This window comes from Cannabis sativa, chromosome 9 (assembly GCF_029168945.1).
Source record: "Cannabis sativa cultivar Pink pepper isolate KNU-18-1 chromosome 9, ASM2916894v1, whole genome shotgun sequence".
NCBI lineage: Eukaryota > Viridiplantae > Streptophyta > Magnoliopsida > Rosales > Cannabaceae > Cannabis > Cannabis sativa.
The window spans coordinates 40956645-40982341 of NC_083609.1; the positions used below are offsets into that span (position 1 = coordinate 40956645).

At 33.5% G+C, this 25697-nt stretch overlaps 5 protein-coding genes across 5 annotated transcripts; 2 read left to right on the forward strand and 3 right to left on the reverse strand.

The window, feature by feature from the left end:
• The first annotated feature begins 16877 nt into the window (after positions 1–16877).
• Positions 16878–18065, forward strand: LOC133031394 (uncharacterized). The gene is made up of 3 exons (XM_061104880.1): positions 16878–17451; positions 17536–17613; positions 17740–18065. Exons 1-3 carry the CDS (start codon positions 16878–16880, stop codon positions 18063–18065), a joined length of 978 nt encoding a protein of 325 aa, XP_060960863.1.
• Positions 17836–18869, forward strand: LOC133031395 (uncharacterized). Its single transcript, XM_061104881.1, has 2 exons — positions 17836–18326; positions 18414–18869. The coding sequence occupies exons 1-2, from the start codon at positions 18099–18101 to the stop codon at positions 18867–18869; spliced, it is 684 nt and encodes a 227-aa protein (XP_060960864.1). The 5' UTR covers positions 17836–18098.
• A 455-nt stretch (positions 18870–19324) lies between these two features.
• LOC133030886 (uncharacterized) lies at positions 19325–21324 on the reverse strand. Its single transcript, XM_061103853.1, has 5 exons — positions 21248–21324; positions 21080–21145; positions 20865–20975; positions 20408–20767; positions 19325–20316 (listed from the first exon to the last, which is right to left on the reverse strand). Exons 3-5 carry the CDS (start codon positions 20913–20915, stop codon positions 19792–19794), a joined length of 936 nt encoding a protein of 311 aa, XP_060959836.1. The 5' UTR covers positions 20916–20975; positions 21080–21145; positions 21248–21324; the 3' UTR covers positions 19325–19791.
• A 4-nt stretch (positions 21325–21328) lies between these two features.
• Positions 21329–21879, reverse strand: LOC133030887 (uncharacterized). Its single transcript, XM_061103854.1, has 2 exons — positions 21638–21879; positions 21329–21532 (listed from the first exon to the last, which is right to left on the reverse strand). The coding sequence occupies exons 1-2, from the start codon at positions 21791–21793 to the stop codon at positions 21329–21331; spliced, it is 360 nt and encodes a 119-aa protein (XP_060959837.1). The 5' UTR covers positions 21794–21879.
• A 735-nt stretch (positions 21880–22614) lies between these two features.
• LOC133030885 (uncharacterized) lies at positions 22615–24864 on the reverse strand. Its single transcript, XM_061103852.1, has 2 exons — positions 24282–24864; positions 22615–23544 (listed from the first exon to the last, which is right to left on the reverse strand). The coding sequence occupies exons 1-2, from the start codon at positions 24576–24578 to the stop codon at positions 22615–22617; spliced, it is 1227 nt and encodes a 408-aa protein (XP_060959835.1). The 5' UTR covers positions 24579–24864.
• Between the last annotated feature and the right edge of the window lie 833 nt (positions 24865–25697).

The window sequence follows — 25697 nt, forward strand, 5'->3', positions numbered from 1 at the left end:
ATTCCTTGATGTTAGTCATTTTCTTGATATTGTTTCCAATAATCAAAATGTCGTCAACATAAAGGACAAGGAATACTACTACTTGGTCTTCCTTGAGTTGGTAAACAAAAGGTTCATCTTCATTCTGAAGAAAGCCGTAGGTCTTGATGATTTCATCAAACCTTTTGTTCCATGAGCGAGAAGCTTGCTTTAGTCCATAGATAGACTTATTTAATTTGCAAACTTTCTTTTCCTGCCCAGGAAGAACATAGCCTTCTGGTTGCTCCTTATAGATGGTTTCTTCAAGTACCCCATTAAGGAAGGCAGTCTTGACATCCATTTGCCAGATTTCATAATCAAAAGCAGCAGCTATGGAGAGAAGAATTTAGATGGATTTGAGCATGGCAACAGGACTAAAAGTTTCCTCATAGTCCACACCTTCTCTTTGGGTATAACCCTTGGCTACGAGTCTAGCTTTAAAAGTTTCGACTTCGCCTCCAGCGCCTCTTTTCTTCTTGTAAACCAACTTACATCCGATTGGATGATAGTCATCAGGTGCGTCTACATATTCCCAGACTTTGTTCTTTTTCATGGAATGAATTTCTGAATCCATGCCGGCTGACCATCGTTTCCGTTGCGGACTAGCCATGGCCTGTTTATAGGTTAATGGGTCGTCTTCAATACCGTCACCAACATCCATATTGATTTCACCATCCAAGCCATAACGAGATGGTTTTGTTGAAACCCTCCCACTATGACAAGGAGCGGTGATCTTCTGAACAGGAACTTTGGTAGTAGTTTTCTCAGTAGGTTCTACTGAGGGAGTGGGATCATCCTTTTCTTGAGTGGAAGAGGACGGAACATTGGAAGGAGTTATATCTGAAAGCATTTCCTCCAACACTACTTTACTTTGTGGTTTGAAATTTTTAATATAGTCATCTTCAAGGAAAGTGGCGTTTGTGGAAACAAACACTTTATCATCCTTGCGACTATAAAATAGTCCACCCCTAGTCTCTTTAGAATTTCTGACAAACATGCAAACTTTAGTTCGTGATTCAAGTTTGCCGTCTTTCTTTCTTAAGACATGAGCAGGGCACCGCCAGATTCTGTAATGGCGTAAACTAGGTGTACGACCATTCCATAGTTCTAAAGCTGTCTTAGGGATTGATTTAAATGGAACAACATTTAGAATGTCGGTTGCCATCTGAATTGCATATCCCCAGAAGGACGTAGGTAGAGTTGAATAACTAAGCATGGACCTAACCATTTCCAAAAACGTGCGATTCCGTCTTTCTGCAACTCCATTTTGCTGTGGAGTGCTAGGGGCGGTTAATTGGGATTCAATTCCAAGTTCAATTAAATGATCTTTGAACTGCATATCCATATATTCTCCACCCCTATCAGTTCGCAAGATCTTTAATGTTTTACCTAATTGGTTTTGAGCCAATGCGTGAAATTCCTTAAACTTTTCAAATGTTTCAGATTTCTTATGCATAAGGTAAATATGTCCATATCTAGAGTAATCGTCAATGAAAGTGACAAAGTACTCATAACCACCTCGGGCTTTTACATTCAAAGGTCCACAAACATCTGAATGCACTAACCCTAGGGGTTGTTTGGCACGCTCTCCCTTTGCAGAGAAAGAACGTTTGGTCATCTTTCCTTCTAGGCAAGACTCGCAAACAGGTAATTCACCTAAGACGACATTTTTTAATGGACCGTCTTTGGTTAACCTATTTAGTCTGTCATAGCCTATGTGACTCAAACGTAAATGCCATAGATATGTTTCATTATCATCATCGATCTTTTGCTTTTTGTTGTTTCTAGGTTTACCTACTTTAAAAAGTTCGTTATGTAGGGAAAATGGTGTTTCTGGTCTAAGAACATAAAGCCCCTGTTCCATGGATGCAACACAAATATGAATGTCATTTCGAGAAATGGTAGAACCAGAACTCAAAAAATCTAATTTGTAGTGTTGCAATTGTAAGCATGAAAGAGAAACCAAGTTTCTACTGAAATTTGGAATGTATAAGACATTGTTTAATTCCAAAATTCTGTTTTGAAACTTGAGTTTGGCTTTTCCTCTAGCTCTAACCGAAACCATTTCGCAATTACCAACCTTAAGTTTCAACTCTCCGGATTTCAAATAATTCCAATCCTCAAGCAATTGCAATGAACAACTTACATGGTGTGTAGACCCAGAATCAAGAATCCAAATGGATTTATCATTCTCTAAAACACATGATTCGAAGACTAAAGCATCACTGCTTATTCGTTTGTGATTTGTTGTTCTTGTTGGTTCATTTTGTTGTGAAGTATAACTTGAGGAAGTGGAATCACTTTCTCTTATCTTCTCAACTAAGCTTGAAATAGTAGGATTTATGGAGTTATGAACTATTTGCTCTTCAGAGTGAACAAGTCCCAGCTTACCTGCTTTCTGGAATTTTATGTTCATCATGAGCATATGTGAAGTATTACTCTGACAAGGAGTTTATAACTTCAAGTTCATTTGCTAAGATATTAACTAGGAGTGGAATGGGATGAGGGTTATTGGCACTACAATACATCAATAAAACGGAAGTAAGGTTTTGGTTCAAATTCATACACAAGTTCATAAAATAATGAATAATCACATATGTTATGAAAATACTAAATCTAATATAGTTTATTTTCCAAGGTTTCCAACATAATGAAATACAGTGTCCCGGTAGGCGAGAGTCAAAGATAACATTAGTTGAATAGAGTAGTCAGCTCATCTAAAATAAAACCATTTGAGTAACCTTTTATTCGATCAAAATGAGAATCCAACGTTGTCCCGGTAGGCGAGAGTCAAGGTTATTCTCATTTTATGAGCTTCCACCATTGTTTCATGTTTTATGAGTTTATCTCTATGTAGTCACCGTGGGGGAGAGTCTAATAGAGACGAAAACTCACAGAACACTTATCAAATGAGATCTTACGGTGTTAAAAGTTTTCAACGAATAACCATCCATAGGGGGACGAAGTCTAGCGTCTCGAGGTTATATTGAAAAAATTTAACTTTTGTAAGACCAACAATGGAGATCGAATGTTTTTTTATTAAAGCTCATTATTTTTTTTAAAAAAAATATATGTATTTTATGTAATCATTCCATAGTTTAATAATGAAAAATTACAAATTAAAGTTGGTTTAAATAAAAAATAAACTTTAATTAAATTTCAAGTATTATTTAAATTCGAAAAATAAATTCGAAAGTAATGGAACAAATTTGAAAATATCTTATTTAAGTTGTTCAGAAGAATCTAAAAAATCAACTTAAATATCTTTCAAATTAGATTTAATTAAAAAATTAAGTTGTAACCACTTAATTTGAAAATATTCCATTTTAAGTTAATATTTGAAAAAATATCAACTTAAAAAAATATCTAAAGAATCTTAATAACCAATTCCTAAAATTCCTTAACTTAATTTTAAAATTTGAAATTCAAAAGATATTCAGATTTAAGTTGATTAGTTAGATATAACTAATTTTCAACTTAAAGAGGAATATTTAATGAAAATTTTAAATTAAGCTTTAGAAAGAATCTAGTTGGTTATAATTCTATATTTAATTAAATACAAGAAAATACATATAGTTTAGCTTTGAATATAATTCATTAAACTATGTTTTTCTTAAATTAATTCCAAAATAAATAAAATTAATTATGTTGCTAATCAATTTTATGAGGTTAAACTAATTTAATTAACCTAGTACAGTTATCCAAATCAGGCAAATCGACCTTCACAATTGGGGTAGTTCATGTGAGGGGGGGCTGGGTTCAGTATGTCGTACCCACTACTATGGCTCCCAACTCTCACACAAGGCCCAAAAGAGAGGAATTTCACCTTAAAATGGACAACTGTTATTAATTGAATAGGCCAAAAAACTAAATGGGCCTAAATAAAATCTATCAAAAACTATGATATTTTATTTAGGAACAACAACCTATATGCATCTATAACAAAATTAAACATATAGGCTCACACAGGCACACATTTGGATAGATCCTATCATGTTGCTAAGGCATATACAGATGAAAGAAGATTGTAAAATTTACCTGTTACAAATTATTTACTTGACCTATCGTCAATTGAACCATGGGTTAAAATCAGATCATTGGATCTGTCAACAAGTTAACCATGACAATTTAGATCAAGCAATAATAGTTTTATAAAACTTACACACAAGCTAAAACACATACTCCTGCAACAAGATGAATTGGATAGTTGGATGTAGGATTTATTTAATTTTAAATAATTATTTTTCGAAAATATTTAAATATTTTTTTTAAAAAAAAAATCGATTTTATTAAAATAAAATAAAAAAAAATTAAAATTAAACCTATAATTTTTGAAAAATTAAGTTTCAACTAACCTAAATATCATTTTAAAAAAAAATTGCTAACCACCTTTTAAATTTTTTAAATTTATTTTATAAATTAAATATAAAATAAGAAAAATAAATATTTTTTCAGATTTTATTACTTAATTTAAATAAAAAATAACAAAATTTAAAAGTTAGTAAAATATCTTACTTCAATTTAAAATTACATGATTATAGTAATCTTATTTTAAATTTAAATAAGGTCAAATATTTTTAAAAAAAATTAATTTAAAAAATATTTAATATCTGACCTTTAAATTTAAAAAATAAGATAAAATAATCAAATTTAAAAATAAGATATAAAATCAAGCGAAAAAGATAGATTTTTACTTGTTTTCAAATTCAAATTATACTATTATCTAAAATTAAATTTAAAAAAAATCAAATTAATTTATTTTTGATATTAGATTTGAAAATTGAAAAGTAAGAATCAAAATACAAAACTACACAAAAATCGGAAGTTAATTCCATGAAATAGCATGAAAAAACGAAGAAAAATGAAAAAATTGCAAGGTGTACGGACAGTATGCATTGCATACTATCCAATGGGCGCGCACGAGGTGGACTGACCGAGAAAACTTGGCGCAGGAGGCTGCTAGCAGCCTCTCCGCGCGCGCAAGCTCGGTTTCAGACACGAATTCGTGTCCGTGTGCGTGCTGTCTGAGGGAAGCCCCTCTCGCGCGCGCGTGTGACAGTTGCACCATCCCGATATTTTTCGAAACTTCAAAAAATCATAACTAATTCAAATTAAATCGAAATTGAGTTCTGTAAAAAAGTAAATTGCTTAATTTTTTCCATAATATCCAATAAAAATAATTCCAGAAACAGATATTCAATTATTTTTCACGAAAATTCACAAACATCAATCAATCATCATACAACACTCAAAACAACATGATACCATCCAAAACACAAACAAATCGTTTTAAGTCCAAATTTCTTGCAAGAAAATCAATTACCATGGCTCTGAGGCTAATTGTTGGAAATTATTTTATCATAATCTTAGATCTACTCACAAGTATGTTGATTAACATCCTAAATATGAACTTCTAAAACGATTATAAAATAAACACATATAAAGTATGAGAAACCTTACATTGGGTGCAGCGGAATATTATGTCACATATCTACTCACATATAAAGTATTAGAAAGAAGAAGAGAGAGAAGAAGGTGGCGGCTAGGTATAGAGAGAGAAGGCTCAGGTTTTTCTCTGAAGGAAATCAGAAGTAAAAGTGTGTTTTTCCTGAAGCCTTCACTATCTATTTATAGCATTCCACTAGGGTTAGGTTTGAATTATTTGGAATTAAAATAATGAAAATATCAGATGACAAAGCCTATAAAAGTGGCCGGCCATGGCTATGTGGATTTGGGCCTCACTTTTTGCAATTTTGCAGTTTTATCATTTCTGCATCTCATTTTCTCAAAAATGCCAATTTTCAAATTCAGCCATTTAAATGCCAATTCTAACTATTTAATAACTATAAATAATTATTAAATAATATTGTCATTTATCATATTTATTAATTCAACCATACAAAGTATCATAATTAACAAATATGCCCTAAAAACTCTTTCTTTACAATTTCGCCCTTACTTAGTGAAAAATTCACAAATAGACATAGTCTAATTTGAGAAATATAATTGATTAATCAAAACCAATTAAATGAGTCTTACAAGTAATATTATCTCAACTAGTGGGGGGACCATGGGTCTATATAACAGAGCTTCCAATAAGCAGATCAAGAATTTATAACCTAAATTCACTGACTTATTAATTCTTCGTTGAATCCACGCATAGAACTTAGAATTGCACTCTCAATATATAGAACGCTCTATATGTTCCACCGTATTGACACGTCATTAGTTATCCATTGTTATAATCCTAATTTGATCAATGATCCTCTATATGAATGATCAACACTGTAAAGGGATTAGATTACCGTTACACCCTACAATGTATTTAATCCTTAAAACACTTAACCCCGTATAAATGATATTTCAGCTATGTGAAATGAGTACTCCACTATTTGTTTTTTGTTTGGTCAAGTTCGAAGGAGATCATCCTTTACTTACTATTCGAAAGATAGAAGCTATAGATTCCATGTTTATGTCAGCGCTCCCACTCAATTGCACTACCGTGTTCCCAAAATGTACGTATCACCCTGACCCAAAAGTAGGCTTAACTAACAAATCAAAGAACACGAATAACACTCTTGAGATTGAGCCTAATCATAACAGGATTAAGATCATTTTATCTAGGATCAACTAGGAGATATTGACTTGAATAGATATTACGGTAAGTTTAATAAATCTAAGTCAAAGTTCAATATCGGATACTCCATGCACCCAACCTGAGCTTTACTTTAACCAATGCTCTGGAAAGAACATAGCATTTCTCCAAATGCAAGTAAACTCTATTGTAGATTATCATATCAGTAAAACCCTGTGTCTTATAAATTTAGGAATCTTTATTCACATAGTCATGTTTACTTTCCAATGTGTTGACAACACAATAAACAGGATCAAGTATGTGAAAAGGGTTTCAGATGAATTTATAAATCAAATGGACAAGCAGTTGATAACAAGAACCAAAACATACACAAATGAATGAAAGATACTTATGTTTCTTTATTGATGTTGAATAAAATGGATTACATTGAAATGGAGTTTTCTTTAGGGCATAAAACCCAACAACATATTCTTCAGTTCGTCAAGTTGGGCCTGTACGGCTGGGCTGACTTGATTGGCATTCTGGTCAGGTTGGGCTACGTCAGCATCTTTCTGAGCGGGGATTTGAGTATGGGCTCCGAACTGCACGTTCGTTGGAGTACTCTGCTCCTCTGTTCCCCTTCTTCTATTTAGGCCGTAGCTTAGATCACGGGTTGTTCCCAACCTTTCGAACACAGAAGAACCTGGCTGCCTTAGCGATTGGTTCGCTTGGTTGGCAGGTGGAATGGCTCCATTATTTTGCGTGGATCCGTCGAGCATGACTCCTCGTGATAAATTATCGGACAAGGTCTGTCCGCCTACCTCTTGGCCCACAAGTGGAACTCGTAACCGGGGATTGGACGATTGACCGTTGGTTGTCTGGGAAGCATTCACCGTCGGGTCATCCTCGATTTCTCCATGGGGAATGACGCTCGGTGCCTGCTGGCCTACATTCTGGTAGGCTCTTCGTATCAGCACAGTGGCTTGCCGACTACGATCCTCGATTTCAGCATGGTGAGCCCTTAATGCCTCCATCTCTTTGTCCCTCCACTCGGCGAACATACGCCTCTGTTTGTCAAACGCGAGGTTTACTGCGGCACGCAATTCTTCCTGATCGTGATGCAGGGTATTGTTGTGACCCTACATGAGTCCAAGCGCAGTGCGGAGGTTTAGCAATTCGGTTGCATCTCTGATGGTCGTGTGGACGTTGATGCCTGGTGGAACAGTCATGTTATGAAAGTCCTGGCTGTGTGCGGAACCGTTGTTCTGGTCTCTTGCACACCAGGCGCAGTTTCAGTAATAGGAGTTGTTCCATCATTCACCACGCTTCCCGTCTGTCCAGGATTGACAGTGGGTGGAATCCTCGAACTCCCTGGGTCCTGCAACGTCGGGTCCAGCATCTGTGAGTTTGCTGGGTCGGACAGGGCTCTACGATTTTGCACCATCGTGTCGAAAGAGCGATCTGTGATTCTTCTCTCAATGAAAGCACCAAAATTTTGACTTCGCTTTTAGCCAACGACAATGAGTCTTTTTGATAAGCGATAAACGATATGTCTTCATAAGAATATTTAGTAAAGCAATAATAAGACACAAAAATTTTATAGAGGTTCAGCCCCGAGCAGTTCGGTAATAGCCTAATCCTCGTTAGTTGTATTGACTTAAGAATAAGGAAGATGATTCCTTTTCTTATAGCTCTTAGAATAATATCTCTGAATATATAATTCTTAGACAGCCTTAGCTTATAGCGTTTCGGCGTACAATTTCTCCGTCCTTTGCCCAGTGAACATTCCTCACTATTTATAGGGCAGGAAACTTGAGGAGGAAGAGTTTCCTCTCTCGTTGCAATGCGCATAAACAGAAAGATCGTGTGATCAATGCTGAATGCTGGGATCGTGGGATTGAGGCTGAATCATCTGATAGTGGGATCGTGTGTATGCCACATCCACGCAAGTTGTTCCCTGAGTTATAGGGATTGAGCTGGTGACTCACGATGCGCTTGGTTGAATTCGCTAAGTGTTTCTCATTCTGCACGGCTCATTGATTATTCCATTATGGACATGCCAGCGAGGAATTCTACTCGGCATGTTGATCCGACCAGGTGCTCTAAGTAGATGCCACGTGTCCCCATTCTCGTGATGCCACGTCAAAGTGCAAATTTTGGGATAACAGTGTGTTTTTGTGTTACCTCGAGGGTGTAAAGGGCTATAGATTGTGGGTAAAAGGGAAAGGAGGTTGCAAAACTCTCATTGGTAGAGATGTGAATTTTTAAGAAAATGATTTTCCTTGTAAAAATACTAATGAACTTGATGCAAGTTCCACAGAAACTAACCATGTAGGTACATCTATTGGAGTCACTCAAACTGGCCCAACTGAAGTGGAGTCGAATCCAGATCAGGTGGAACCAATTCAAATGGAACCTTAAGAAGCACCAAATCAGGTGGAACAAGAAGTTCAAGATGAAGAAGACAGGAATCAGGAAGACCTCACAGAATATCAGCTTACAACAGATAGAGCTAGAAGTTCCTAAACCTAACCAGAAGTACACTTACAATGTGTGGGATGAGAGTATTGCCTATGCCTATATGTTCAAACTTAGAGCTGAGATCTATGAGCCACAATCTGATGAAGAAGACTTAAAGACAGAAATTACAAGGTTTGGTTGAAAGCAATGAAGGAGGAAATGTACTCTCTCATAAAGAATAAGACTTGGAGAGTTGTACTTAGACCTAATGGTAAGTGTGTGGTATCTTGCAAATGGCTTTTCAAAGTCAAGGAAGGGAGGACCGAGGATGAACCAGTAAGGTTCAAAGCGAGATTGGTGGCAAAGGGGTTCACACAGAAAGAAAGGGTAAACTTCACAGAATTATTCTCACCAGTGGTGAAATATAAGACTATAAGGTTGATGCTATCACTAGCTACTCAGTTTGACATGGAGATTGACCAAATGGATGTGACCACGAGATTGAAGACCATGTTTACAAGCTTGACAAGTCTCTATATGGATTGAAGCAATCCCCGAGATAATGGAACAAACGGTTTGACACCTTTATGACCAAACAGGGGTTTTTGTACTTTAAAGGTTCAAAAATTGCTAAAGTCATCTACTTGCTACTTTATGTGGATGATACGCTAATAATTAGCAAGGAGAGGTCAAATGTCAACAAGGTCAAGGATTTGCTCAAGTCGGAATTTGAAATGAAGGACATAGGTGTGGCTACTAAGATTTTGGGGATCAACATTCTAAGGGACAGAGGCAAAGGGAAACTCATGCTATATCAGGAATACTATATCAACAAGATCATAAAAAAGTTTTCTATGAAAGATTCAAAGGTTGTTTCACAGCCGATTACCAACCAATACCTTATGTCTAAATCTATGTGCCCTAAGACCAAGTTAGAGCAAGAAGAGATGGCTAATGTTCCCTACTCTAATGCAGTAGGGTCCATAATGTACTTGATGGTTAGTACTAGACCTGACCTTGCTTATGCAATCAGTGTGCTAAGCAGGTTCATGTCTAGTCCTGGAAAAGAGCATTGGAAAGCCATGAAATGGCTTATGAGATACTTAAATGGTACATCTAAGTTGGGATTGGTCTATCAGGGTCACCAAACACATCAGAACCTTAAAGGGTTCACAGATGCAGATTATGTGGGGGACAGGGACACTAGAAGATCTACTTCTGCCTATTTTCTCTTAACAAGGGGAAATCGTACTAGTTGGAAAGTACAATTACAGTCAGTAGTGGCGTTGTCCACTACTGAATCTAAATATATGGCTACTACAGAAGCTATTAAAGAGGCTCTATGGTTAAAAGGGCTTATGGAGGAGCTGAAGTTAATGAAAAGGTGCCTATAATCTACTCTGATAGTCGGAGCAGCATCTATTTGTGCAAAAACCAAGTTTTTCATGAGAGGACAAAACACATAGAGATAAAATATCACTTTATCAGGGATAAAGTTTCACAAGGACAGATCGAGATAGACGAAGTGCCCACTGAAGTGAATCCAGCATACATGGGCACAAAGGTTGTATCCCTCAATAAGTTTAAGCTTTGCTTAAGCTTATTGGGGATTGACACATGTTGGTAAAACCCTTAATGGGTTCGAGCTAAGACCCTCAAATACACTCAAATAACAACAGAGATTACAGTGCACAATTCATAAGGGGATTTAGGTGGAAATTGTTGGAATAAACCCCCTTATTACCTGTACACTGTAAAACCAGATTATTACAGAGATTTACAAGACAGTAAAAAGTATTTCCTAGGTGGCCTTCGGCCTCTAATATACCTAGGCAAAACACTTAAGTTAGTTACAAAGTTTTAACCACTTTGTAACTAACTCTCTTTTTCTCTGCATTCCACTACAACAGGATAAATAAACCAGTAGCAACATAAAAAGAAGACAAAACATCACAATAGACCAGATCAAAAAGACCAACACAAAATCAGATCCATAGCAGAACAATACAACATCAGAATCGGTTCCAGAGAGAAAATGGCCAGAGATTGAGTTTGGAGGAGTAAACCTTGTAACCCTTGGACTAGGGTTTCGATATCCAACTCAAGGGGAGAATTGTTCATGCAACAAAGGAAAGAAAAGCTACTGTCAGTTTCAATCTCAGAGAGAAATAGAGAAAAAGAGAGAGTATTAAAACACTGTAAAATCTTAGGGATTACCAAAATAATATATGTGTGTTTTGGAATCCCACCATTGTAATCTCTTGATCATTAAAGATCCATAGTGAACCGAGGCGAGCTCGAAGAGGACGTACCCAACACATTTTTGGAGAACCTCTATAAAATCTGGTGTTTTCTTCTCCTTTTTCTTTGCTGAATTTACTATTGTATTTAGCTATTTTATGTTTGTGATTTTCTGGGTTTGAATCGATTTGACGGATTATTTCTCGGGATATATTTGTTGCTAGGTTGTGTTCTTCGTGTTCTTCATAGAAGAACCACGAAGAAGGTGGCTCTGGTTAAAGGGGGTTTAGTTTAATCTGGGCTAGAGTTTGTTTTCTAAGTTGTATCTTGGCAGTTGCTCTTCATGTTCTTCAGTGAAGAACAACGAAGAAGGGAGGTTCACGGCTAGGGTTTCTTTTGGTAGCTGTTGTTTATATGTTTTGAGAAGATAAAGATGCTTATATATGTCAAATACATTTTAGGGTTTCTAGTGTTTAATTAAAAACGACTTGTAGCCCTAAGGAAATGGCTGTCGTTTGGGGAGTTTAAACCAGGGGTCAAACTGTGGGTTTCATTAGGTAAGAAAAGTCTAAATTGGCCTTGGTTTTTTTATTCTTCCTTTGTTGTGTGTAGGGTTATTTTAGGAATAAATTCCTACAATTAAGTTTTGTATAATCAAAGGACACTTGCTTTGTATATAAATGAGTGATCCAATATGAAATGGAACATGGCAGAATTCCTTGCAATAGTGGACTAAGCAGTCTGTGATCTGACTAAACCTCTATAATTCTCTTGTGTTCATTATATATTTCAGTACGTCTGAGTGTCTATTCTTTGAATACTCACCATTCTAGGTGGACGTACTCACACATTTTAATTAATAATTATATTTTAATTTGTTTTTGGTGTTGTCAAAATTCCTCCAATAATAATTTTGATGTATATTCTCATCTAAAATTCTTTTGAGGGAAGTTAAAGTCACGATGAATAGGTCCATTTGTGGTCACGAAGACTTTTTCCTATGGTGCGGTGGAGGTTGTGAATCCAAGTACTAGGAAGGCATTCAAAGTAAATTGTCAAAATTAAAGTCGAGTTAACGGTCGAAGAACAAACTGCTGTGATCTATTTTGTTGATCCGATGTATGTAGAAGAATGACGAGATCGAGTCAAGCTATCGACGATAAATTTAGCAAACTTGTAAGTTATTAGTTTTATTCTACATTGCAAGACAATTAATTTTTAAGGCTTAGTATTTTAATGAATATCACAATCACATAATGATATGCTAACAAGATCTGCACTGGCCTAGGGCGAAGCGGAGCTTTGTCATTGAATTTATCATCACATGATCGAGTCAAGCGGAGCTTTGTCATTGAAGTTATTATATTCGATGCTGTCAGTACTTTATTTTATTATAAAACAAAGGGCAAACACAAAAGCCACTACTATCTACATGTCTTTTTTCGCAGCCTTCAATGAAGGAATCAAATTCTGACATTACCCAGAATCTTGTATAGAATTGCACCCAGACAACAATAATATGTTTAATTAAATGAATGGCAAACAGTGTAATGATCCATATCATTGTGTCCACTTTTTCCACAAGGTGGCATAAACTTTGTGAGATGACTAATATTAATAGCTTGTCTCTGCTGCTCTTAATTTCTTGGAATTGTCATGCAAGTAGGGTTATATAGGCTAGGCATATATATGTTGGGGGTATCAATCAAGGTAAGAATAGGACATAATTATATCGTGAATATAAGTGTTATACTTATTTTACTAATATGAAATTTTTTTAAAAGGTACCCACAAATAAAATTAAAACAAACAATGTATATCATAGTATCATACTAATATAGAAAAAAGGAGCCCAACAATATTATGAAATGGTAAGGTCAACTTTTTCAATATTAATTCGTTTGTATTTAGATATTGTGGATATATGTAATGTACCCATTACATTATGATTGTAACGGTTGAGAAGAATTTATAGCCCTTTAGCAGACATTACCATTGTTGTGATTTTATTCTCAATAAATATAATCTAAGAACATATTCCACTGGAATTGTTCATATGTTCATCATCACAAGAAAAAAAACCCTCATCCCATGTTCAGTGGCATATAGGACCACGTACGAGTATTTTTTTCATTCATTTTCATTGGCCTGCCTTTTTCCCGTGAAGAATAATATCTATTAATTGCACAAGTAGTTCTATTATTCCTTTTTCAGAAAAAAAAATGAGGAAAGAGTAGTTCTATTATTCATTGGGATAGTTATTTAGATTTGTATTAGAATGTAAGACTGAAACAGATACTCAAATACGAAATTTTAAAACAATGTAAAATATGACAAGTTTATGTTTGTCCATTTTCTATGGCATTTTATGTCTTTAGAACTTTTTTATGGTATTGAGTTTGTCATATTTTTTTAACACTTATTTGGAAAGCATATATTTTATATTTGGGTACAAAGTTCATTTAATTACACTTTGAAAAATTAGCCTTTAGAGGCGGTTTTTTGAGGCATACAACATCAATTTTGGTGAAATTTGCGACCGACACTATTGCAGGGATCGCTAAAGGGGGTGAATATATCGAAAACATAAATTCCCTTATGCTGTCGATTATTATAAAATGACTGACGTCATTGGCAGGGTCTAATTTCAAAAAACTTGCCTATGTCGCCAGTTATCATCAAATAACTGACATTGTATATATTTATATAGCGTCAATTGTTTACATAATAACCGACGCCTAATGTGTTATATATTTTAATTAATTTTGAAATCAAATCTAAGTTTTATATAAAATCAAATTTTTATATTTATATATATATATAAACTTTGAATTTTTTTTTACATCTTTATATATTTTTCATTTTTATTAATATAGATTAAAAATTAATTTTACATAACTAAAAATTAAATTGACAATTTAAATAAATATATGTATTTATATTACTCTAAATAAATTTATTATATAAATATTTTAAAATTATTCTAAGTGTTTATAAGTTACCTAATTAAACATTATTAAAAGAAGAAAAAAAATTATACAATTGTTTTACTCATTATCATCATCGTAAATCACCGCAAGCAATTTTGTTAAATATTCTCTCTCGATGTAAAAGTAACAACTCTTATTTTTTGCGTCGTATGTAGTTTTTTCTCCCAAATTGTAAAAAAATAAGTTAATCTTTTTATTAGTATATTATATTAGATTGTTTGTTGATATAATAAATAAGATGATAATTAATAATTAAAACTTACAACATTTATTATTTAGGTTTTGTATCTAGTAGGATTTGCCGCTCTGACGATGTCACTTATGTATTTCAAGACATAAAAATCACATTCTTGATTTCTAGGATGTTTTGGACAAGCTACTTCTAATATTTCTGGATACAAACCAATTAACGCATTCATTTTCTTTTTTCTTTTTTTTTTTTTTGCGTCTTTTCATACTTAAAATCTAATAGTTCTACTTCTTGGAGAATTTGTTCCCTCGGCAGTGGCAGAGGAGCCATATTTTGCTCTTCAGTACCATTGAATGCTTTCTTCTTCCGTCTATTAGAATGATCTTTAGGCAAGTACCGTCTATGACCCATATAACACATCTTGTGTCCATTTGGCAAGTGACGAGCCCATGTGTGCAACAAATGAGACAACTTTGGTAACCTTTTGTGCTTAAGCCTGATAAATTATTGTAAGTTGGAAAATCGCTAACAGTCCACAATAACACTACCTTTAGATTAAAGAATTCTTACTTAAAACCATCATAGGCTGAACATCATTCGCATACAATTTTATCATATCATCAATTAATGATTCGAAATACACATCGACATTATGTCCAGATTATTGTGGGTCTGATATCATTAAAGAAAGCATGTTAAATATTCTTTTCATCACTAATCACGGAGGAAGATTGTACATAACAAGAAAGACAGACCATGAACTATGACAACTACTTAGAGATCTATGTTGATTTACTCCATCCACAAATTGACCGAGATGAAGATGTCTTGGTTTATATTTAAATTCTGGATTTATGTAGTTTACTTTTTTCCAAGCTTGTGAATCTGTAGGATATTTGAGTTTTTAATCTTTCACTCTCTTAGTCTTGTGCCAAATCAAATTTCTGAATGGTCTGCAGTACGATATAATCGTTTAAGTCGAGGAATCAAAGACATGCACCACAACACTTTTTTGGGGATAAGTTTCTATTCTCCTTACTCTTATTTATTTGGGAAATTTTTTATATATATACATTATATACATTAATATTACAGAAAAAACGTTAAATGAAAACAATCCATGTGTATGCCGTGACACGTCATCAAGCTTACCGTGATTAGCTTCAATAATTTTGGAACCACCGGCGATGAAGGAGACGCGCCCACAATTCCATATTTCTCGGCCATCTCTGCGCGTGGTTCTACTGTTTAAAACAGAAAGCTATAAATACCATAGGAATAATACACGAAAACGAAAAACAGAAACCAAACCAACCTTGAACGAAAAAACACCATTGACGGAAAAATAGAGACCTCGACGAATCTGAAAATTAGAGAATCGATCATCATATCTCTCAAAACTGTTGCTGTATACAACAAGCAAATCATCGTCTCTCTAATTCGACCTACAATTCAATCGATCAATAAACCTATGAGCTGATCACAACAAACAAAAAAACGAAAACCAGAAATCGTTGCTTCGAGGAAGAAGAAGAAGTCCGTCAACTACAACATCGAAAACTAAATCTGAATAAGGTACCTATTATACATTACGATACATACTACTGCTTATAACACATTACACCTTCCAATTCCTGAAAACACCTAAAAATCCATCATGTTTGTTAATTTTGTTAAACATGATTATTTGACAATTAATCAGTACTAATCAGATAGTTTACCAGTTGTAATCATAACTGATAGTAAACTAATCAATACTAAGTACTTTAAAAAATACAGTACACTATAAACCTTCGTAATTGTAATCGCTCCAACATTATAGTTCAACATATAGTCATCTAATTAGTAAAACTGCATATAAACCTTACTATAATAAATATAAAATTTAGTTTATGAACATCACACCTATTACATGTTTATTATTTTTGTATATACATAATGTTTACTGTATACAATACTTAACATGATTAAACTAAACAAATCACGCAGGAATATGGATGTTAGAACAGTGATTCTTTTTTACAATGGAACTTGGGTTGACAAAACAACATACGTTGATTATGAAGTCGAAGGTATACTAATTCCAACAGATTGTTCACATTATGAGCTTTCTCACATAGTATACGAAGCTTTGAATTTGGACAGAAACAAATATACGATTGATCTTCAATTTCAAGTAACTGAAGGCATACCACCAATAAGAATCAAAGACGATAGTGGATGCAAGTTTTATGAACAAATACGAAGGAAAAATGATGATGAGACCAAATATCCTATCTGTGTTAACATCTCAACATCCACAACCGACAATGAACACAATGATAGAGTAAACTATACCTACAATGGGGAAACTAGTTTACAAACAAGGCAACTGCTACCAACAAGAACAGAATATGCAACAAAGATGGCAGATTATGTGATTGAACAAACTAAAAAATCGATGGAAGAAAGCTCCGAAGAAAATCAAATTATTTTAAATCCTCAAGTTGCTGAAATACACATTGGCCAAGTTTTTGCAAACAAGGAAACCCTCCAACAAGCAGTAAGCCTTCACTCAATAAGATACAATCAACCTTTCAAGGTAAAAAGATCATCAAAACTAGACTATAAACTAGTCTGTATTGATGATAACTGCAACTGGACATTCTTAGCATCAAAACATGGAAAGACTGACATGTTTATCATAAGAAAAATAGAGCATACTCATACATGTTCATTGGACATCACTTCTGGAGACCATCCTCAAGCTACAAGCAACCTGGTTGGAAAGGTTATAAAAAACAAGTTTGTAAACCCAAAAAGAGATTACACTCCAACAGAAATTGTGGATGACATGGCAGATGATTACAGTGTCTCTATATCTTACCAAAAAGCATGGAGAGCTAGAGAAAAGGCAATTATGGATGCTCGTCGCTGCCCACAAGAATCATACAGTGAGATACCATCAATTTTATACATGATGCAAATATCAAACCCAAGTAATAAAATACTTCGTCAACATAAAGTACTAATATGCTATATAGGTATTTATACTATAAACTAATTGGTTACTTTTGAAACAGGAACAATCACAGACCTAGTAACAGATGAAGATAACAAATTCAAATATCTATACTTTGCAGTAGGTGCTTCAATAAAAGGTTGGCAACACTGTACACCAATAATAGTCACAGATGGAACCTTTTTGACAAACCAACATGGAGGCACTTAGTTGATAGCAAGTGCACAAAATGCAAATAGACATATATTCCCACTTGCATTTGCAGTAGTAGATTCCGAAAATGACAGCTCTTGGGAATGGTTTCTTCACAAAATAAAGGAAACTTATGGCGAAAGAAAAGATCAATGCATCGTATCAGATAGACATGAGAGTATACTAAAAGCAGTAAAAGAGACCTTTCCAGATATAATGCATGGGGTATGTTGTTACCATTTGATGAAGAATATAAAAATGAAATTCAAAAAAGGAGGTGATGAGCTCAAGATTGCATTTAATAGTGCATCTAAAGCTTACAACATAGAAGATTTTGAAAAGAGCATGCAAGACTTGGACAATATAGATGTAAGAATAAGAGATTACTTGGTGAATTAAATTGGTGTCGAAAAGTGGACAAGACTATATGGCATGAACAGGAGATACAAAACAATGACATCAAATATTGCCGAATCAGTCAATGCAACCTTGAAAGCAGTAAGAGACCTACCCATCGCAACTCTACTAGAATGCCTACATTCATTGGTGCAAAGATGGTATTGGGAAAACAAGAATAGAGCCCAAAAAACTACAACAACACTGGCAAAAATACCTGAAAAAACATTAAAGAAACAAAGAGATATGAGTTTAAAGTACAAGGTAATTATGTATACAGAAAAATAATAATTGCTTACAAACATATTTACTCTGTTGTAAACTTAATAATCGTTTACTTGATTAATACAGGTTGAAACAGCAAACCTTCTGGTATACCAAGTACACGACAACAACAGATCTCACATAGTAAACTTGGAGAATAAAACATGCAGCTGCCAACGATTTGAATATGATGAAATGCCTTGCTCTCATGCAATGGCTGTACTAAGCAAAAGGAACCTGTCTTGCTACAAATATTGCTCATACTACTACACGAAAGAAGCTTTTATGGCAACATATGAAGACAGTATACTCCCATTAGGTGAGGCAACATCATGGAATATACCAGATTTAATAAGAAATATTGTAGTCCTCCCACCTAAACATAAGAGAGCTGCCGGAAGACCAAAGAAACAACGATACAAAAATGGACTTGAAGTAAAAGCACAAGTGGTATGCGGTCAATGTCGCCAGAGAGGACACAACAAAAGATCATGTAAAAATGACCCAGTACTAAAACCACCAAGAAAAAGAAAAAGATCATAAGATCCTGAGGTAAAATGAATAAATGTTGGTAACCATCAAACATGGTTACTAAATAGACAGTATACAAAAACAATTTACAATGATAATTGTTAGTTGATAAAGCTTTTCAATGTATTAATACAAACTTTTAATAAAATGATTACAATTCGCTTAGATTCAAGTAAGTTTTTTTTTTGCCTCCTCTATATGAAATAAAATGTTAAAAATAACAAGTTACCAAATATATGTACAGTTACTAACTGTAATTTATTTACAACCATTTTAAAGGTTAATAAACCATCACATTGGTTTATACCACTTAGAATGGTATACAGAAATGTCATTGGTTTATAAGATCAAACAAAATTAAACAAAAATCACATAAATAAAAGCCAGAACACTAAAACTAATTTCTAAATCCAAAAAATTAAAATATTGTCTCACAGAAATACATAACATAAAAACTGCAAACATACTGTGCCAGTAAACCAAAAGGTTACTTCAAAATTAAAATAGGCAAGAGTCTCCTAAAATATTACTGTTCCAAACAGTTTCTTAAACAAACACAAACATAAACCTAAAAACAAAACAACATGACATAAAAATACACATAAAGTTCAAACAAATGTAAACTAGGTTTCCAACATGTTGTTCTATTAGAGAAATCTATGGCATCCTTCCTGGATGCTCCGAAGTAGACTCGTACCCACCCAACTCCTTCTTCTTTGCATGAACAAACAGATCAACACACAACTTCTTACGAGTGAATGCAATGTCCAACTTCTTAGGAATCTTATCAATCAATCCATGCATAAAGAAATGAGCATACTTTATGATAAAAACACCACAATCACTACATCACAAAAATAAACCCATAACAATTGTCAGATAACAAAAAATAAACAATAACATAGAATCATAAATATAAAAAAAACAAAGATAGTTACCTATCCTCTTGTTGTGGCAAATTATCAACCACGACAATATCAAACGCATCAGTATCTTTTTTACCTTGCCAGTGCTTACTACTCCTGTCAATATCATTTCTCCCCTCATAGAAATTAACATGTGACAGTAAGATAGGAATTATTACAGCAAATGCACGAACAAAACTCTCTGAGTTGTTCTTGTACCTCCCAAACCTCATAGAATTCAACACTTTTAAGCATCTCATCTTAATGTCAAGAATACACAATATCCAATGAGCAAGAACAATCACGTTAACAGGCATTAGTACGAAATCAAGCTCAGCCCAGGGTTTATTGCATAACATATAAAAACCCGCTATGTATGCAGCTGCCTTAGAATCCTTCTTAATCGAATCAACATTTTCACCACTTGCAACAAACTCATTATATAATTCAAAAATTTGAGAAGCAAAGAAGCAATCAGTAGTATTACCAGAAATTTTCACAGACTGGTCATACTTTAACTTCTTTCTCAAATAGTAGAAACAAACATCAATATGCTGCAATAAACATAAAACAATCCAAAGTTATAAACAAATATACAGAAAAAGTATACAATAAACAAAAAAAAATATATAATAACACACTAACCGAGCATGACAAGTTCTTCCCAACAGTAAGCAAATCATAGAACCACATCTTATCATCAATTTGACAAACCACAAAATCCAATGGAACCTTAAGCTTCCTATGACATTCTTTAAACTTCTTCACTTTGTTTTTATCATTAAACCCAATCTTAAACCACTGATCAAAAGATTTAGCTTGCACATCATCAATCACATTGAAAAAGCCAAATCCAAAAGCACATGATCCAGGACGTCCACCTTTTGGTTTACCAATACTACCTGAACCAAATTCTGTGGCATACGGACTGTTGTATACAGAACTAGGTTTCCTCTCTCTATTTCCAACTGTAGGAGTTTCTTCCTCCAATTTTATAGACTTTCCCTAGCATTCAAAACAATTACAAACAAATAAAAAAAAAAGTAAGTGAAAAGAAAAAAAAAACAAACTACCAAATAACATAAACAAAATAAAAATAAACCTTTTTCAAACTGTCTTCATAGGAAACCAAATGATCATTAACAACCTCCATGGTAGATACAGAAAAGCTTTCTTGAGAACCATGCTTCTTCTCAACACCAACAACATCAGTCTTAAAATATCATGCAAAAAAAAACAAAAAATATGTAAACATAGTAAACCAAAAATCAATACTCAGAACATAAACAAGAATAATAAAAAAAAAAGTAAACAAACCTTGTCCAACCCATAGGTAGATAAAACATCAGCATTTGTTGCCTCTAATTTATTTAAAGACTTATCCTAAAAACAAAAAATAAAAATAATTAAACATGACAAAATGATTCAAAATATAAAATAAACTAAATAAAAAAAAAAGTATACAGTAAACAAAAAATGACAAACCTTTTTAATGCTTCCCTCATAGGCATCAATCTTTTCATTTATAATCTCCAAAGCAGACACAGTGATACTATCCTCAGTGCCTTAACTATCAAACAACTTTCCCTTACTAGAAACACCTTCAACATCATTTACACTTGCATCTACATCAACTGCTCTGCCCTCAACATTATCTTTATTACTCCCATCTGCAACATCTTTTGCTTCTTCAGTATTCTTTCCCTCAACATTGTCTTTATTTGTCCCATCTGAACCAATAGCTTTAACAGCATCACCACCCCCCAAACCCTGTAAATATACAAAACAAACATAAAAAACATTTGACAGAGACAACAAACAACATAGTAACAAATCATCTAAATAATGAAAAAACTAAAAAATAAATAAACTTGCCTGGTCATCACCACCATCATCTTCATCCTCCTTAGATTTTTTAACAACATCCTTAAATAGGCCATGATCATCAACAACCTGTTCTTCATCATTCAATTTATCAGTATTCTTTTTTTCTTCAGTAAACCAATCAGGTTTACTAGAAATAAAACTCATAATATCAAATGAAGAAGCATCATCATTAAAAACCTACAAAAAAATAAAAAAAAAACCCATTAAACAATAAAAACATTAATAACATAAAGAAAAAATATTCAAAAAACAAAAAATATTCAATAAACAAAAAACAGTATACTAGTTTACAAAACAAGAATAACCTGAGTATATTGAATATTCTCATTGAGTCCAACAGTTTCAATTGCATCTTGACTTTTCACATCAAAAACTTCAACATCATTTAAATCATCATTCTTGCAACAAAAAAAAAAAAAACCAACAAAATCAAAATAACATATGAAAAAACAAAGAAACATCTAATAAACTAATAAAATAAACATAATCAAACCTTGCCATCGCTCTCATCACGACTATCATTTCCATCTTTAGAAATTTTTGCATTTTCAATAGCTTCCTTCAACTCATTAAACTTCAATTCCATAAAAAAAAAAAACCAAGCCTTCACTGATCTTTGAGTCAATATACGACTGAAGACTTAACTGCAACTCCTTGAATCTACCCTCCAACACATTATTCAATACTTCAATAGACTCATCAGTCTTCTTTTGCCTAGAAATAAACTCCTTCATCTTACGCATCACACCATCGACATCAAACCCACCAGTAAACTCCTTCTGTACACCAGAAGATCCAACTCTATCAACATTAAACTTTGAGAATGGAACATCATCAAAGTCATCATCTGACTCTTCTCGGCCAATAAACTCCATTCCAGTAAGCACCAATAAACCATTCCTTTCATTTTCAGTAGGCACAATATGTTTCCTTTCAGCTAGCAAAACAAGAAAAAAATAATTAGTTTACAAAATATAATAAAAACAACAAATAAACAATTTACAAAATATAAAAAATACCTTATTTGAAGATAGAACTTTCTTCTCAACTTCACTTGAATTAGGATTTCCAATACTCTTCCATCTACAAAACCTATATGGTTTACCAGAATCATAGCAACAAAACTTTGCCTTCCAGCACAAAGGAATGGTTTCATACAACCAAACCAAAAATGCAAAAGGTAAACCACGAAGTTTATAAGATCGAGGACCCTTTTCCAAATGTTTCCCTTTAACCTTAGCAAGAGGCTTAGCAACACCTTTTCCCTTCATAACACCCCTCAGACCAATCTTTAAATTGTGCAAAGTTAATTCAAACACTGGTATACCCCATGGAAAACTACCATACTCATCAACCCCAATTATGTTCAAAATCTCAACAGGAACTTTTTTTGAGTAAACGCTACTAATCAAACAATTAGTAACAAGGTACAAAACAGCCATCTTCACAGCATACTCATCTGACTTGAAATCACTATACATAAACCTATGCTCAACAGCACTAACAGTCACTGTCTGATCACAAAAATATCGATCAACAAAAGCATTTTCTCTGTGTGTATACTTACTCAAATCGGCATCACCAACACACAGTAAACCAGAAACAACAGCAAACTCAGCTAAACTGAATCTGAAATTCTCATCACCAAACTTAAACCACATTTCTTTTTCATTTTTCTGATATACCTCCCTATGTAAGGCATTATGAACTAATTGAGACTGAAAACCAACAGGATGGCTATCCAAAAAATAACCAAAACAAGTATCATGAAACAACTTACGTTGATCTTTAGTCAACTTGGAATTAATATTTTTGACAACAATGTTATCCTGATTAGGGAATAACATCACTTTTCCCTGAATCTTTTCACCAGGCTTGAAATATAAATCCCATTCCTGTAAAAAAAAAATGATATACAAAGAAATCCACACATTAAACTAAAAATAAACATCAATAAACAACTTCACAGGATACAATAATCATTTAAATTTTTAAACCAATACTTTCCACTGTAAACAAAAAAAAATACACATCAATACCTAAAAAACTATAATAAACCGTAAACATACAAAAATAAACCAGTAAGCTTAAACATAAACCTAAATAAACAAAATCGAAAAAAAATTAACAAATAAACTAAAAAACCAATAACAATAACCTAAAAACAAATAATCAAACCCTATAATAAACAAAAACAGAAAATATATTTGTAAGCCAAAACTTTCCATAGTAAACAAGAAAAATACCCATCAAAAATCTAAAACACAAAAATAAACCATAACCATACAGAAATAAAACAAAATAAACTTAAACATAACCTAAATAAACAAAATCGAAACAAATTAACAAATAAACCAAAAAAACACATAAACAGTAACCTAAAAACAAATAATCAAACCTATAATCAACAAAATAGATTACAAACATCATGAAAAATAACAAAATAAAAACAACACCCAAAAAACCACAAATAAAAACCGACTACCATATAAACCAAAAAAAATATTACAAACAAACATCAAAAACATTTAAAAACATAAAACAATAAACTATAAAATCTAAAAATAAATTAAATCCCTAAAAATCGTAAACCCAATACAACCAAATAAAAAATTAAAAATCATAAAAATACCTTCAAATCATTACGAACTTCAACCTCCAAGTCTTCACTATCATAATCCTCAGGCAAATCTTCAGCAACTTGCTTCATCTTTTTCACATTTCGAACATCTTCTTTCTTCACTTTATCAACAACTCTTTTTCTCTTTTGCAATGCCGAGCCACGGCTACCATCCGATGATCCACCAGAACCACCAGAACGATCAGAATCATCACGATCTCCATCATCAGAGACATTTTCCATTTTCTTCTTATCAGCAGCTACCTTTACAGAATGCGAAGGAGAAATTGAAGAACGAGTTTTAACCATTTTTTAGGTTTACAGATGATAATAACAAGGCAATAAACGAAAATGATGCACTCAAACTCTCTTGCTAACACAAAAATAAACCACCCCAAGAAGAAGAAACCCTAACCCCTATACTCTGTATAAAACGAAAACAGAGAAAAGAAAAGCTCAAAATGAATATTTATAAAACAAACTTACTTTCCTTTTATACAAACACTTAAAAAACCATAAAAATGGTAAAATACAATATAAAAATAAAAAAAATGATTACAATCCTCTAAAACCGTCCATAATTTGAATTACACATGCAAAAAAAGTGGCGCGTGAACAGTTGAACACTGCACCATGGAAGACGTGCAGGACGTGATGTGATGACGTCATCACACATCACACGTCCCATCCAGTTATTTAAAAAAAAAAATTGAATTAAATTGATAACGGTATAAAAAACGGTACATTTTGATATATAAATGACAGCACCATATTTTTGTAAAAAGAATGCAATTAAAGTACTGGAATGTAAATTTTCCTATTTATTTTATGGTAGGATATAGAACAAGTTGGGTAATTATCCATGTCTACATATTCCTTACTATATAAAATGCAATCTGTCAGACATGCATGGATCTTTTCATACTTTAATTGTAACGCCCTAAGAATTAGGCACGCAACGACAACTGATATAGAAACCCTAATTCTACTAATCCGGGATTACTAGAATGATAAGCGCAGGTAAATTTAAATTTTAATAACAACGGAATGAAAATATAACTTGTAATGATTTTTTTTAACTTTACAGTAAACCCAAAAGATACAAGTTTTGGGATCCCATAAACATTTTCACAAAATATTACATGTTTACTTCATGTGCCGACCTAAGTGGAAAAACCAGAGGTTACAAAACACAATCACTGGTAGACCCCAACTCGCTTGGTCTAGTGTGGCCCGAACATGTACAAGCTCTCGCACTCATGGCTGAACACAGATTGATTTACCCTTTCCTGCACAGTAGAGCACCCGTGAGCCATGTCCAACAAGACAGTATAAATATCAATAATCACAATATACATTTCACATATGTAATAATAATGCCATTACACTTATTGCCTATTTGAGATAAACCTGCGTCTTACGCTCACA

Bases quoted from the DNA above. Each gene is read 5' to 3' on its own strand.
- LOC133031394 (XM_061104880.1), top strand. From the start codon at position 16,878: ATGGCAGATTATGTGATTGAACAAACTAAAAAATCGATGGAAGAAAGC. The intron at 17,452-17,535 runs GTAATAAAATAC...CTTTTGAAACAG, and splicing joins GATGCAAATATCAAACCCAA to GAACAATCACAGACCTAGTA. The intron at 17,614-17,739 runs GTTGGCAACACT...TTGCATTTGCAG, and splicing joins AGTAGGTGCTTCAATAAAAG to TAGTAGATTCCGAAAATGAC.
- LOC133031395 (XM_061104881.1), top strand. From the start codon at position 18,099: ATGAACAGGAGATACAAAACAATGACATCAAATATTGCCGAATCAGTC. The intron at 18,327-18,413 runs GTAATTATGTAT...TGATTAATACAG, and splicing joins ATATGAGTTTAAAGTACAAG to GTTGAAACAGCAAACCTTCT.
- LOC133030886 (XM_061103853.1), bottom strand. From the start codon at position 20,915: ATGGAGGTTGTTAATGATCATTTGGTTTCCTATGAAGACAGTTTGAAA. The intron at 20,768-20,864 runs GTTTATTTTTAT...TTTGAATGCTAG, and splicing joins ATGAAGACAGTTTGAAAAAG to GGAAAGTCTATAAAATTGGA. The intron at 20,317-20,407 runs GTTAGTGTGTTA...TGTTTATTGCAG, and splicing joins GGAAGAACTTGTCATGCTCG to CATATTGATGTTTGTTTCTA.
- LOC133030887 (XM_061103854.1), bottom strand. From the start codon at position 21,793: ATGAGTTTTATTTCTAGTAAACCTGATTGGTTTACTGAAGAAAAAAAG. The intron at 21,533-21,637 runs GCAAGTTTATTT...GTATATTTACAG, and splicing joins ATGATGGTGGTGATGACCAG to GGTTTGGGGGGTGGTGATGC.
- LOC133030885 (XM_061103852.1), bottom strand. From the start codon at position 24,578: ATGGTTAAAACTCGTTCTTCAATTTCTCCTTCGCATTCTGTAAAGGTA. The intron at 23,545-24,281 runs GTATTTTTATGA...TTTTTTTTACAG, and splicing joins AAGTTCGTAATGATTTGAAG to GAATGGGATTTATATTTCAA.